This window comes from Delphinapterus leucas, chromosome 2 (assembly GCF_059928025.1).
Source record: "Delphinapterus leucas isolate spDelLeu-1000000601 "Yukka" chromosome 2, BTC_Dleu_Yukka2, whole genome shotgun sequence".
Taxonomy (NCBI): Eukaryota; Metazoa; Chordata; class Mammalia; order Artiodactyla; family Monodontidae; genus Delphinapterus; species Delphinapterus leucas.
Genome location: NC_143130.1, coordinates 144,863,502 through 144,879,599, shown reverse-complemented (window position 1 = coordinate 144,879,599; position 16,098 = coordinate 144,863,502). Strand labels below are relative to the sequence as shown.

At 45.5% G+C, this 16,098-nt stretch overlaps 1 protein-coding gene across 6 annotated transcripts in view; it reads right to left on the bottom strand.

The window, feature by feature from the left end:
* Nucleotides 1-16,098, bottom strand: part of PLEKHG3 (pleckstrin homology and RhoGEF domain containing G3) — a 44,753-nt gene that overhangs the window by 27,147 nt on the left and 1,508 nt on the right. Inside the window, exon 1 of one of the 6 annotated variants that reach the window (XM_089907833.1) lies at nucleotides 12,983-13,090. The exons of 2 other annotated variants lie outside the window; for them this stretch is intronic. Coding sequence is in view for 3 of the 4 variants with exons in the window: in XM_089907827.1 (XP_089763953.1) it covers nucleotides 2,921-3,064 (144 nt within the window). In the remaining variant the exon portion in view is untranslated. 3 more of the 6 variants (XM_089907829.1, XM_089907827.1, XM_089907830.1) reach the window with 3 other exon arrangements.

The window sequence follows — 16,098 nt, the reverse complement described above, 5'->3', positions numbered from 1 at the left end:
CCCACAAGCCACACAGTACCAAAAAAAGTAATAATAATAATAACAAAATCATAATTTAAAAAATAGTTATATCAACAGATTATCCGCAAAGCAGTGCCTCAAGTGCTGGTACGGGAGTACACGTAAACTCTGCTGACAGAAGCGGGAGTAGCAAATGCGGCCTGGGGGACCCGGCAGCTTTAAAGGGGGTGAGGTTTTAGCTGAGTCTTGACTGATGAGTAAGCTTCTGCCAGGTGAAGAACAGCTCTCAGGGCATCTGGTGCAAGGGTGGCAGCATGGGACAGTGGAGTCCCGAAAGGACCTGGACCGCTCGAGGATCTGGGGCGTCTGGCAGCAAGTGGCGAGGCTGGAAGGCAGGCCGAGGACAGACCGAAGGAACTGTGGGGAAGGGCACACCCAGGCCAGGCCTGGAAGAACCATCACCGAGACTCCAGGAGACAAGGCGTGAGAAACTGCCCTAAAAAGGTACAGACCGCCAGGTGGGGCTATGGCCTCAGGGATCTATACAGCCAGAGTGTTCATGAAGAATCCCGAGGCCCAAGAAGGTGCTGACTGTTTACAGAGAGCTTCAAGGAGGAAAGAGACAGTCAGGGAACATATGCTAGAAAGAAGTATGACACCTATCCCAACCCCTGTGAAGGGGGAAGAAACGAGGCCTGCAATAAATGTGGAGATATGAACCTACACATAAATGCAATGCTCCTAAAAGCAGGGGGAGAACACCAAGTCTAGGAACTGAGATACCAGGGCTTAACCAGAAGGGAATCTCCCACTGTGATTCTAGAACAGCAGCTCCCAGCTGGCCTGGGGGAGCAGTCAGTGTACATCTTACCACCTGAGGGTTTTTCCCTTCCCCAAAGTCTCACTTTCCCTCCCCAAGCAAATTAGAATTAGGGAGGCTCCCCCAAACGCACCTTGGTCTCCAATTCCAAGCAAGAGCACCCAGACCCGGAAAAGTGCGTAAATGTGAGCAGCCCCCTTTTAATGAACTGCTACCATCAGTCATGCACCCTGATCCTCCCTGGCCCTCGGGCACAACAGCAAGAGAAGAGCTCCGACCAACACCTCCTCTTTGCCCTGGATGCTGACCTTGGGCCTGGCACCCGACCCAGACATGTTAGGAAAGTGGATTTTCCAAGTCAGAGCTTGTAGTCTCACACAAGGTCAATTCTCAAAGGCAGCCAGCCCTTTGGAGAGCAGGGCCTCCTGCACCACCCTGTCCCCCAGGGATCCCTATCCCACTGCAGGAGAGAGGGAGAGGAGAGGGCCCCTCTCCACCCCACAGCACCTGCCCCCACCCCCCAGGTCCCTGCCTTCCCTTCTAAGGGGCCTCAACCAGGGAGGCCCGAGAAAACTCATCCAACCAGTTCCCTGGTGGGAGGAGAGCAGCCTTCTCCCTCAGCTGAGAGGTTACACAGACCAGACTTCAGACAGCGGGGGCAGCTGTCTCCAAACCCCCGATTCTGGGACAAGCGGGTATACACATGGCATGGAGTGGCATGGCCCAGGCAGCAGAGTCCTGCTCCTGGAAAATCAAGGCCTTGACTCAGGGTTGAAAGTCAAGCCAAAGCAGAGTGGCAATCTGCCCCCTGACCTCCCTGCTCCTGCAGCCCAGAGCTCTGCAAGTGGTGGGCACCGCCCCGGCCTGGGCACCAGGGAAAAGACAGGGTGGGTGGGGAAGAACTTCCTTTCACCTGCTCCTCTGCCACACCTTGATTTTATCCAAAATAACCACCCTCTGTGGATTCTGAGAAAAGGAAACTTCAGGAAGAAATGGGAGATCAACTCTGCTTTTCCCAGTACGTGCTGGGTCCCTCTAGGAACAGCCCCGTTCTCTCATCACACAACTCCGAGTGTTCAGAGATCAGAAGCCCCTCCGAAGCCCCTCGCAGAACCACTTGCAATCGCCTCTAAGAGGAACACAGGATTATCTTGCTCTTACCTGGCCTCGATGGACAAATGCACTGGAAGAAGCCAGGACAGGATTAAAAAGAGACCAACTCTCCTACACCCATCCTTAGTTTCTGAAGCCCCAAGGGAGACATTTACCTTTTGCCCCAAAGCCTGTGGCCAGCCAGATTTTTCACAAGACAGTTTGGCAAGACTTGGAGGCCTGGAGTTGGGATAGTCCTGGTCATGCCCCACTCACACCCCCTGGCCTGGCCCAGCCCGGCACCTACCGCTTTTCTCAAAAGGGCTCCCATCCGAGCACCAGGAGAGCCGCGTGGGGCCGGGGAGCTCCATTCTCCCTAAGCAACAGCAGCCAAGCAGTTAACAGGCTTGGGGCGAGCAGAGAGCTGCCACCAACAGCCTTGGGAATTAAAGTGCCCGCCGCCTCCTGCAAAACCTCTTCAATAAACGTCCTATTCAGAATCGGTTGCGCGTGTGGGTCATACTTTCTGCATTTCTTTCATTCCTGACTCCTGGGGGGCCCCTAACAGAGGAAATGGAGCTTCCCACCCCAACTCAGCAGGTCCCTGGCTGGGTGAGGACCCAGGTCACAGCCGGGCAGGTGAGAGCCGCCAGCCGCTGAGGACATGCAAATATCTATAGCAATTAAAGTCAGGGGACATTAACTGCAGGAAGTCAAATACTGAAGACACTTGAACAAAGCCAGATCATTCAGCAGCACAACAATGACCCATTTATGCAGCTCCTCCCTCACCCCAGGACCTCAGAGCCTGAGGATATTAACCCTTACAACAGCCAGGGGCAGAGGGGAGGGGCGGCAGGCAAGGATTGGGCATTATTTCCCTGTTTTACAGATCAGGAAACTGAGGCACAAGTGGCTCCCAAGGTGCCGGACTGGAATAATATCTACTAGCATTTTATTAGGGTGTAGCAGGCATTGTGCTAATAAACACATTCTCTAGGAACTCTCCTTACCATAACCATGAGGCAGAGCCATTTACTCACTCACCGAAAGCTGTGCAGCAAGGCAAGTGGGAAAGCCAGGGTTTGCTGGAATTCCAGTGCTTGTCACCATTCCCCAACCCCAAAACCAATGGGGCCAAGAGATACAGCCAAAGACGAATGGAAAGGTGCCATCCTTGGCCCACATCATGGGAACGCCCACAGGCACTTTCTGCCCTTTTACAAGTAACACCACGCTCAGACCAAGTTCCTACAGCATGGGGCAACCTCAGAAGGAGGCCAAAATGGAGTCACCTGGGAATTCGTAACTTGCCCACAGATCCCTCCAGAAACCACTTATGTGACGGCATGTGACCCAGGGGCCAGCACGCAGATTGCCTTCTCTACCTAAAGCTCATAGCAGGAGCGCTAATCTACACAGCAGACTCACTGAGTGGGCAAGCGTCCTAACCTATTTTCTGTGTGTGATGTCTTCTTAACTCAATCACAACCTCCTAAAGGTAAGGACCAGATCTTCCCAGGGTTTTGTGCATTTTCTTCCCCCAGGGCTTCTGGCACTCAAATCCCTACTACTGATTTTAGCAGCTGTGGAACTCATGCCAGAAGAAGGCTGAAGCACACAGGATGGATTGTATTTTCTGGGCTCTTATAATGGGAGAAGAAGACATCTCCAGTGGAGGTCCAGAAAAAGGTTTGGGGATGAAGAGGCAAGCTGTTCACCTCTGCTGCCTGGTCACACTCAGCCCAGCTGAAAGTTGCAGCATCGGGGCTCAGATGACTTCCATCTAAAAACAGGACTACTCAAACTCACCCAAATTTATGGACAGTATAAACCACATGCCAGCTGCTGGGGACGTAGCAGTGAATAAGACAAATCCTTACTGGGGACTTCCCCAGCAGTCCAGTGGTTAAGACTCTGGTGCTTCCAATGCAGAGGGCACGGGTTCAATTCCTGGTTAGGGAACTAGGATCCCACATGCCACGTGGGGTGGCCAAAAAAAAAAAGACAAATCCTTACGATCATGGAGCTTACATTCCAATATGGAGGAAGGTCACAAAAGATAGACAAATAGCTAATATATTTCTGAATAGCGATGCGTTAACAGTGATAAGATAAAACAGAAGAAAGGCAGTAGGACTGGGGGGGGTGGAGACATTTAGGGAGGCCTGGGAAGGCTCTGAAAAGGTGACTCTTAGGCAGAGACCTGTATGACAGGAAGCAGCCAGACATGCAAAGTTCCTCTGCCAGTCTTTTCCTCTACCCCACCTCAGCCACTCACCCACACATTTGATATGTCCTAGACCTCATCATCACAGTAAGTGCAGACTTCCAAAGTACCTTGCTTTTATGCATCCCACTCTTTGCAACCCAATGAAGAGGAGATCAGTATAAAAATTACAAACCACACAATAAAACAAACCATGACAAGCGAGTCAGAAGATGGAAAAAACTGGTACTCCAAAAGCTGGAAATAAAAGAAAAATCTGAAAAGGACTTTGAAAAAGTACTGAATGGAAATAAAATACAGTTGACCTTTGAACAACACGGGGCTTAGGGGCACCAACCCCTCACACAGTAGAAAATCCGCATATAACTTTACAGTCAGCCCTCTGTATCCACAGTTCTGCATCCGCAGATTCAACAAGCTGCAGATTGTGTAGTATTGTAGTACATACTTATTGAAAAAGATCCACATATAAGTGGACCCACGCAGTTGAAACCCAGATTTTTCACGGGTGAATTGTATACAACATTGATATTTCAAACCCAATAGGTACGTTCAACAGAAAATCAAATACAGCTAAAGAAAGAATTAGTGAAATGGAAAAAAAAACTGAAGAAATTATCCTGAAGTAGATGCAAAGAATAAGAAAATATAAACATTAAGAGACAGAGGTCCAAAAAAAAAAAAAACAAAGAGACAGAGGTCCATAGAGTTCTATAGGAAGAAAAAGGAAAGAATAGGGGAGAGGCAATTTTCAAAGACAGAATGTATATGAATTTTCCAGAACTGAACATAAAACATTTGTCCTCATATTGAAAGCACGACTAAGTTAAATGTAAAAGAAGTTCACATTTAGACACATCATCCGTAGTATAAACGCAGAACATCAAAGACAAAAAAGAACTTCTTAAAGGATTATAAGGAAATACCATGAACAACTCTATGCCAATGAATTAGATAAGTTAGATGAAATTCCTAGACAAATCCTTAGAATGACATAAGCCAATGACTGACTCAGGAAGAAACAGAAAATCTGAAGAGACCTGTTAATAAGAGACTGAATTAATAATTTTTAAACTTCCAATAAAGAAAAGCTCAGGACTAGATGGCTTCACTAGTGAATTTACCAAACATTTAAAGAATTAATAGCAATTCTTCACAAACTCCTCCAAAAAACAGTAGAGAAAGGGACACTTAACCCATTCTATGAGGCCTGTTATCAAGACCAAACAAGATATCACAAGAAAAAAAACCAGCTACAGTCCAACATCCCTTATAAGTGTGGCTGTAAAAATCCTCAACAAAATACTAACAAACTGAATCCAGCAACATATAAAAAGGAACATACACTATGACCATGTGAATTTATCCCAGAAATACAAGATTGGGTTAACATCCAAAAATCAATTAATATAATTTTAAATATTAATAGAATAAAATATAAAAACCACCTGATCACCTCAGTAGACCCAGAAAAAACATTTGACAAAATCTGACACCCTTCCATGATAAAAACACCACACAAACTAGGAACAGAAGGGAACATCCCCAGTCTTACAAAGAACATCTACAAAAAACCGCACAGGTGTTTCATCTTAATGGAGAAAGAAGGAATGCTTTCCCCCTAAGATTAGGAATAAGACAAGAATGTCCCCTCATGATACTTCTATTCAACACTGTACTGGATTCTAGCCATGAAAATTAGGCAAGAAAAAGAAATAAAAGACATTCAGATTGAAAAAAAAGAAGTAAAACTATCTCTATTCACAAATGACATGATCTTATATATAGCAAATCCTAAGGAATCCACTAACAAAATGATTAGAACTAATGAAAGAGTCCAGTAAGATGGCAGGATACAAGATCAATACACAAAAAATCATTTGTACTCCTATATACTAGTAGTGCACAATCCAAAAAAATGCAATTAAGGGGAATTCCCTGGCAGTCCAGTAGTTGGGACTCCACGCTTTCACTGCCAAGGGAGCAGGTTCAATCCCTGTTGGGGAACTAGGATCCTGCAAACTGCATGGTACAGCCCACCCCACCCCCCAAATGCAGTTAAGAAACAAAACAATCCCATTTATAACATCAGCAAAAGCATTAAAAACTTTGGAATATATTTAACAAAAGGAGTGTTAAGACTTGTATACTGGAAACTATTGAAAGAAACTAAAGACCTGAATAAATGGAAGGACATCCCATGTTCATGGATCAGAACACTTAACATTCTTAAAGTTAGCAAAATTGACCTACAGACTCAATCCAATCTCTTTCAAAATTCTAGTTGGTATTTTTGTAGAAATTGACAAGCTAATCATAAAATTTGTATGGAAAAGCAAGGGAGCCAGAAAAACAATCTTGAAAAAGAACAAAGTTGGAAGACTCACAGTTCCCAATTTCAAAACCGACTACAGGGCTTCTCTGGTGGCGCAGTGGTTGAGAGTCCGCCTGCCGATGCAGGGGACACGGGTTCGTGCCCCGGTCCGGGAAGATCCCACATGCCGCGGAGCGGCTGGGCCTGTGAGCCATGGCCGCTGAGCCTGCGCATCCAGAGCCTGTGCTCCGCAATGGGAGAGGCCACAACAGTGAAAGGTCCGCGTAACACACACACACACACACAAAAAGACTACAAAGCTATAATTACCAAGGCATAAAGATACACATATAGATTAATGCAACAGAATTGAGAGTACAGAAATAAAACCTCACATTTACAGTCAATTGATTTTCATTAAGGGTACCAAAACCATTCAATAGGAAAACAATCGTCTTTTCAACAAATGGTGCTAGGACAACTGTATATTCACATGCAAAAGAATGAATTTGGATATCTAGTTCATACCATACACAAAAATTAAGTCAAAATGAATCATAGACCTGAATATAAGAGCTAAAACTATAAAATTCTTAGAAGAAAATATAGGGGTAAATTTTTGTGAACTTGGGTGAGCAATGGTTTCTCAGATACAATAGCAAAAGCACAAGCAACAAAACAAAACAAAAATAGATAATTGGACTTCATCAAAATTTAAAACTTGTGTTTCAAAGGGCACTATAAAGAAAGTGGACTAGATCATTTCACAATGTATACAAATATTGATTGAATCATTAAGTTGTACACCTGAAACCAATAATGACATATCAATTACACCTCGATTTTTTTAAATTTTTAAATTAAAATTTTTAAAAGAGAGAAAAAGGAAAGTGAAAAGACAAACCACAGAATGGGAGAAAATATTTGTAAATCTGATAATAGACTTGTATCCAGACTATATAAAGAACCCTTACAACTCAACAATAAAAAAAAAAATTTTTTTAACGGGCAAAAATTTGAATAGATATTTCTCCAAAAAACATATACAAATGGCCAATAAGCACAAGAAAAGATGCTCAATATATTAATCATTAGGGAAATGCAAACCAAGACCACAACTAAATCTACTTCCTACTCACTCTAGGATGGTTAAAATTAAAACCATGTTCAATAACAAGTAATGGTGAGGATGAGGAGAAATTAGAACCCTTGCTCATTGCTGGTAAGAATGTACAATAGGGCTTCCCTGGTGGCGCAGTGGTTGAGAGTCCGCCTGCCAATGCAGGGGACACGGGTTCGTGCCCCGGCCCGGGAAGATCCCACATGCCTCAGAGCGGCTGGGCCCGTGAGCCATGGCTGAGCCTGTGCTCCGCAAAGGGAGAGGCCACAACAGTGAGAGGCTGGCATACCGCAAAAAAAAAAAAAAAAAAAAAAAAAAAAAAGAATGTAAAATAGTGTAGCCTATTTGGAAAACAATTTAGCAATTCCTCAAAAAGTTAACTCGTAAATAATCATCTCCCCATAGGTCATATAGAAGCTAGGGGATCTATATGCTGCGTACAAAAAGTTGTACACAACTGTTCATAGCAGCATTATTTATAATACCAAAAAATGGAAACAGCTAGAATGTCCATCAACTGATGAATGGATAAACAAAATGTAGTATACCCATACAATGGAATATTATTTGGCAATAAAAAAGAATGAAGAACTGATAACATGCCATGACACGGATGACTCGAAAACATTACATTAAATGAAAAAGGCTAGTCAATAGAACTACATATTGTATGAACTCATTACGTAAAATGTCCAGAATAGGCAAATCTAGAGAGATAAAAGTAGATTAGTGATTGCCTGGGGCTAGGGGATGGAGGAAATAGGAAATGATTACTAAAGATACAAGGCTTCTTTTAGGGGTAATAAAAATGGTTTAAGATTACATAGTGGAGAGAATTCCCTGGTGGTCCAGGGGTTAGGACTCCGAGCTCTCACCCAGGTTTGATCCCCGGTTGGGGAACGAGGATCCCACAAGCCAAGCAACAGGGCCCCCCGGCCAAAAAAAAAAAAAAAAAAAAGATGCGGGGATAGCGGGGGTGGTTGCACAACTCTGAATATATACTAAAAACCACTCTACATGGGTGAATTTAAGATATGTGAAATATATCTCAATAAAGTTATCAATCAAATCTTAACAGTAACAAGTCAGCAGGAAAAGCATAGACTGTTCAATAACTAGTACTGGAAAAATTGGCTATTGCTCTGGAAAAAATAAAATCAGTTCCATCTTACAGGGTTGAGTGGTTCTCAACCTTGGCTGGACATAAAAGTCACCTGGGGCATTTCATAGCCACGCCTAGGCTCCACCCTGAGATATTTTAATTTTATTGGTCTGATCTGAAATGAGGCTCAGACAATCGTACTTTCTTAAAAAGCTCCTCATGAGGCTTTACTATGTAGCCAGAGTTGAGAACCATTGTCACATAGAAGAAATACATTCCAGGTGAATTTAAAATGTAAGTGTGGAAGCAAAATTTAAAAAGAAAATAGACTAAGTATGTTTCTGTAAAATCAGAGTAGGAAAAGATTTCTTGAATAAGATGCAGAAAGTATGAAGAAAAGACTGGCAAATCTGGCCACATTAAAATTAAAACTTCCCTATGAAAAATGACATTAATAAAGTTAAGACAATCCAGAGCTATATGTAATGAATATAACCTACAAAAGATTATTTATTATCATTTATTTAGCATACCTACATATATATATATATATATATATATATATATATATACTTTTTAACTCCTAAAAATCAACAAGAAAAAGAAAATGGCAATTAAAACTCTGAAAAAGTACCAAGAACCTCTAACTTGTCACAGGGTGGGGAGTTGGGAGCAAGGGAACAGATGTTGGAGACTTTTCACTGTATTACCTTTCAAGGTTTGAATCATATGGATACATTACCTGGTTAAAAATTATTTTTTTAACGTAAAGGGCAAAGCCTCACAGAATAATAAACATGGCTAGCCAATAAACATGAAAAGTGCTCATCCCTATCTTTAATCAAAAGCGCTTATTTAAAAAAACAATTTATAAATTAATTTTAAAATACCGTTTTACATCTACCAGATTGCAAGAACACAATCCCATGTTTCTGGTAAGAACAATCTCATGTTTCTGGTAAGAACATAAATTGGTTACAAATCACTCAGGGACATTATTTGACCGTATCTTGAAAAGCAAAATTTATAACCCAGTAATCCCACCACTGGTACATATGGTAGAGAAGACTGGCACATGGATGATAAATACAGTTATTACTTATAGTGGTGAGAAAATGGAATCAACCTAAATGTCTGTCCATAAGGGAATTGTAATATGCAATAGAAACCATATAATAGTTCACCGAATAAACTAGATTTAAATATTTCAACATGGGTAAATCTAGACAACAATGTTCATTCAACATGATGCTATACAAGTCAAAATTAAAACGACATGAAACTATAAATTACTTACAGACAACAGTAAAAAGTATAAAAACATTCATAGAAATGATAAACACCATATTCAAGAGAATGTTACTTCTGGGGCGGGAGGGAGGGAAGAGAAAGCTATCAGGAAGAAAAAGAAAGCTTCAGTTGCATCTGTAACATTCTATCTCTATAATAAATGAGAAGTAAATAGGATAAAATTACCATTTGCCAGATCTGGATGGTGGGAACATGGGGGTAGGGGTTCCTACACAGGGGCGGGCCCCGCCACCCTGGAGACAGACTGGAACAACCAGCACCGAGACTGCACAGCACAGCATCTTTCAGCAGCATCCAGAACCAAAACAAAGGAACAAAAGCTCCTGACGGAAAGAGGCCTGGGATTTTTGAAATTGCAGCTCCTCCCTATCATTTTCTGGCCTCAGCAAGTGTTGTGTGGCACCCAGGTAGGTGCTTAAAATGTAAATGTATTAAAGGCGTTCTTGTTTCCACTGAGGCAAGCGTCCTTTAGGATAACTGGCAGTCTGCTATGGGTGGAGCTGAATTAAGTTTGGGCCCATTCTGGCTCCACAGTAACACAGTAAAACCTTGACTAGCCGGAACCCCTGCAGAGAGAGTTGTCCAAGAGCCATGTTTTCAAGAGTGTGCCCGGTTTCCAAACAGTCTGGGGTAGAGTTCAGTGCACGTGCTCCAGAGTCATTTAGAAGTTCAGACCTCATCCCTGCCAAGTCTTAGCTGAGAGAACTCAGAAAAGTTACCTACCTTGTGTGGGTGGGCTCAGTTTCCTTATCTGTAGTTGAGGGCACCACCACTTATTTTTTGCCTTGTTGAGAGGACTAGTGATATTACCTAAGTGTCAACACTTTTAAAACTTTTAGTCTATCTGACTGGGACATCTTTTAAAAACATGTTACACGCTTCCTTCCCTGCCTTCCTAAACAGTCAAGGGAATATCATTTAACCTTTTCTTGATGACTCAGGGTCACAATTACCAGCAAAGCATCAATTATCAAAATAATGATCCCTCCAAGGGCCAAGGCGTGCCAAGCCATTCCCCCTAAATAAATGACCCCCGGCTCTTATGCTCGTGCTTGCTTTGCATAGTGTCTTGATCTCTGTCCACTCTCAGTGTCAACTCTCAGTTGCACTGTGGTCATTTTTCCTCTCTATGCTGGTCTCTTTACTCTCTCCTTTGCTGCTTTCCTTTCAGTTGTGGGCTTGGAAATAGGATGACACAACTCCTATATAAGAGTTAAACAGGGCTTCCCTGGTGGCACAGTGGTTAAGAATCCACTCGTCAAGGCAGGGGACACAGGTTCGGGCCCTGGTCCGGGAAGATCCCACATGCCACGGAGCAACTAAGCCCGTGCGCCACAACTACTGAGCCCACGCGCCACAGGTACTGAAGCCCATGCGCCTAGCGCCCATGCTCCACAACGAGAAGCCACCGCAATGAGAAGCCCGCGCACCACAACGAAGAGTAGCCCCCACTCACCGCAACTAGAGAAAGCCCGTGCTCAGCAACAAAGATCCAAGGCAGCCAAAAATAAATAAATAAAATAAATTTATTTTTTTTAAAAAAAGAGTTAAACAGGGTCTTAGGGAGCTGGTGTGAAAAAAATGCAGGAACTTGAGTCCTGGCTGATCTGGAGACCTTCTTGGCTCCATGCAGATAAGCAAGGCTACTGGGTGGCCATGTCCTGAATAGGGTAGGAGAGGTGTTATGGGAAATTATAGGACATATTATGGGATGAACTATATTCTAGACTATAAGCACACCCTACCATCCACTTTGGACACAACATTCATGGGGGCAAACTCTCAGCAGGCCCAGGAGGACTGGTCCCAGTGACCCCAGGCACCCTTTCACTTGCCCAGGCTGGAGGAATACAGAGCTGCCTGCCCCTGTGCCAGAGCAGCTGACCACAGGTTCAACTTCTTAGAATGTTATACTCTATCCTAGATACTTCCAGACAGGATTAGAACATTTGTGAAGAGCATGAAAATTTCTCTAATTCCTAAAGGTTCATCACACAGTAGGGTTTTACTTATTCAACAAATATTTATTGAATCCTACTATGCATCAAGCACTGGGGATGTAGCAACGCACAGGATAGAGACCACAAGAATACTGGTTCTCTTTTCCTTTCAATAAACACTTGACATCTATCAGTCAAGAACCTCTGATTTATGTGCACAGACACACACACACACACAGTCTTGTGGCCTGGAGAGTAAAGGATATGACTTTTTAAGAGCTTCCAGTACCTGTAGAACCCATCTTCCCTCCCGAGATCCCATTACCATAGTGAAATAGACTTCACTCCTGTAGCATCCCTCTCTCCAGTCTCAGCCAAACTCCAGCAACAATCAGAGCAACCCCTAGTACCCTCAAACTCTATCTCCCAAAAGGCTACATGCACAGTTACCATTGTGCCCATCTGTACCTCATTCAGGTCCTGTGGTTGGCCCAGAGTCTGCTCAGCACGAAACAGAATTTGAGAGTCCTTAAAAATCCACTCCTTGAGCTTAAGCCAGGAGGGCTCCCTCCCCAAAGGCCAGCAAGAGAACTATAAAAAGCCCCATTCTCCCTTGGCTGGCATTCCCAGATGGCAACAGCCCACCAAGGGCTAGGCTTGACCCCCACCACTGACTTCTTCCTCTAACTCCATGGAACAAAAACTGGAGCAGATGAGATCACGGAGCCCAGATTGCCCTCAGGGTGGGACCCCAGCACAAGCTCATCATGCCCTGTTGATTACACTTTACACTGTTCTCCATGCAATGTGGGAACAAAGATGACTCAGAGTCCCTGCCTTCAGAGAGCTGCTAATCAAAATAAGAACAGAGCAGAGACCCTGTTGACAAAGCCAGCCTTTATCCCAGACAGCCAGCACCCAGAGGGATGCCGGCATCTCTGGATGTACCTCCTCCTTCTGATCACAGGTTCCTTGACCCTACCCAGTTTTCATTCCCCTCTGACTTGAGGTCACCCAACATCATAAAAATGCCTGAGGCTGTTTGGACCTTCCCAACCACTTCCTCTGAAGCCATATTATATCTAGCTTTACCTGGTTTCCTCCAGGCACCAGGAAGCTCCTTCACCACAGGGCCCGCTCGGCTGTCCAGCTCCTGCTGGATGGTGACAGGGCTCTTAGAGGGAGTGGTCTGGCTGATCACCACTCCCCCAGGACACGCCCTCCACCACCCACCCCTGCTTCCTGAGCCAGGGCCAGGCCCCCAGGAAACCGCTCACCGCAGCTTTTGACCGCAGGCTTTGAGAACAGGTCCCTCCCTTTAAGGTCCTGGTTCCAGCAGAGAGGGGAAGAGACTCCTCAGAATGCCTGGGTGGAAGCAGTGCAGAGCTGAGCAGAGTCCAGCCAGACTCTGAGCACTCATAGTGCCTGTCCATTCTGTTACTCTGGTCCATGGTGGACACAAAATTCTGGTCCATGGTGGACACTTCTTGAAACTTTTTCTGGGGCTGCCTCTAGGCCTTCATCAGAATCCTCTTGCACCTTTGCAGGCTCTCCTAAAACAGCTCCACCCATCTGCCCAGCTTTCCCCTGCCCCTCCCTCATTTTCACCATCCCTTTCTCTCCCTCTCTGAGCGTAATTTATCTACAGGACGTTGGGGGAGGGGCAGATAGTCTTCCCAGCTGTGAGACAGAGAGGCCAGGAACGAAGGTGTGATTCATCAGGGCTGCTCGGAAGCAAGGGGAATTCCAGAGCAAGGGAGAAGAATCAGGGCTGCCCCCAGTTCACCCTGTCAGCAGGGAAAGCAGCACACACACCTGGGAGGCCCACATCCTCAACCCCCGAAAATCTAGGACATGGCTGAAAAGTCCCACCAACTAGAAAGTCTGCACTAACTAGGGTTTCGATTTTCACCTGCCTCTAATTCCCCACTTGCCTAATTCTTCAAACGGAAAGCTTTTCATTTAGCAATGGCATTAAATATCTTGGGCTACCCCTGCAGAATTTGGTTGGAGAAATAACAAAATAAAAGACTATCACTTACTGATGACCTTTATAGGTTCTGCTAAGCCTTTAACACACGTTAGCTCATTGTTCAGTCTCACAAAACTGTATGTGGTAGGTATGATGACTAACTCCATTTTACTGGTGAGAAACACAGGCTCAAAGGAGTTTAGCACCGCAGGGCTAGTAAGCTGTCAAGCCCTGCAGTGAGTTGCATGAACTGGGTTACAAGAAAAGGAAACCAGAGGGGCTTCCCTGGTGGCCCAGTGGTTGAGAGTCCGCCTGCCGATGCAGGGGACATGGGTTCGTGCCCCGGTCCGGTAAGATCCCACATGCCGCGGAGCGGCTAGGCCCGTGAGCCATGGCCACTGAGCCTGTGCGTCCGGAGCCTGTGCTCCGCAATGGGAGAGGCCATAAGAGTGAGAGGCCCGCGTACCGCGGAAAAAAAAAAAAAAGAAAAGGAAACCAGAGACGAAGGGAAACTCCTCCTTCAGGTATTATCAAATAGCCCTTCCTCGGGATGCGCCCCAGGCCACCCCATCTAAAATGCCATCTCACCCCCTCCATGACAATTCACATCCACCTTCCCTATCATGTGGCTCTGCTTATCATTAACTTGCTTTCCACTATCTGTCTTGCTTATTGACAGCTCCCCCCACCAGAAGCCAGCTCCATGAAGTCAATGACTATCATATATTTTGTTCATTGCTGTGTCCTCTGCGTCCAGCATTCATATATAGTAGATGCCAAAAAAACTGTTGAATGAATGAATGAATCCTTTAAAATAGAACTAAGAAGTGTGAGTGTAGGAAGAAAAAGAGCATGATCCATCCATTATGGGGAGGAAAGATGAGAAAAGATGGTGAGAGAATCTGGCCAGGGGCAAGTTGGGGTCTCCAGATGGGACCTACAAGAGGAAATGAAGGTCTGCCAGGTCCCCTGTGGACTCCAGTAAAGCCTTCCTGCTGGCAGTAGTGATTTCCAGCTGCCAGGGCCCCAACCTGAGGGCTTCTGCTGGGGAGGGCGGGCTTGCAACCCTGAAACAAAGGCCTATGGACATGCAGCTGGCCAGAGAGGCAGGACTGAGCAGCGGCCTGGGCCAGAGTGGCAGCCTGGGATGGGGAGAGGGGGGCAAATGAGGAGCTGAAGACAGCCCTCAGTGCAGCTGCAAAGGCAGCACCCTCCCAATGCCCAGAGTCCCCTCAACCCTCAACACAACAGGGAATAGCTAGTTGGTCTCCCGATTAACCCTCCAAAGTCAGTGCTCAGCCTGGGCTTGTAGCAACCCCCAGACTTGGAACCAGAGCCTTCACAAGGTTTTGAGAGGAGAATGGAGGTGAAGGGGCAAGCCATACATCTGGAACACAGCTCCTTTTCCCCTCCTGCCCTGGCCATCCCTCAGGCCATGGCCTTTGGTCACCTCCAGGGTAAACACAGTGACCCTGGGAGAGCTGTGGATTTGGTAAGGCAAATGTTTACCCTGGAGCTATTACAGGCCAGGGGTGTAAACATCCAGCATTGGCTCCTGGTATCTACCGTCTCCTTGTGGCACACATGGGACGTATCCAGTAAATTGTAAAGCTCTTGAGGGCCCCTCCTAGCCACAGTGAGCCCCTCATTTTGTATAGGAGTTTATGCAGCACTTTCCACGTATGTGGCTTCCTTTGATCCTTACCACAGCCTCTGTGAAGAAAAGCAGGCAAGTCCCCAACTCTACTCATGTGGAAACTGAGTCAGAAAAAAGTATGTGACTTGCTCAGGTCACGTTGGGAAAAGCATGGATTAGACCACGAGGAAATCTGAGTTCTGGTCCCTGTTTGGCCAACAGGAGCCAGGCTCCAGTCACGTCACATCTCTGGGCTCTGCTGCCTGCATGTGTAAATGGCCTAGGCACATGGGAGGTGCCTTCCAGCCCAAATGACTCTAGAAACCTGATGCCATATACAGTAGAGCCAGGACTAAAGCGGAGGCAAAATCCTGTGCTGGGCTCCCATGCCAGTGCTCTTCCCACTCTCCTCAGTGTGCCACTTCTAATAAAATGCAGTAGAAAAGCCCAAGGCAGCTCTTAAGCAAACCACTTCCTCTGCTTCTAGGACTTGGTTTACCCCACGCAGACTCCCTATCCCATCCCCAGAGCAAGACATCCAGGGATCTAAGGGGTTGCCCAGCCTTCTGGGAAGGGAGTGGGGGCAGCAGAGACAGAGGA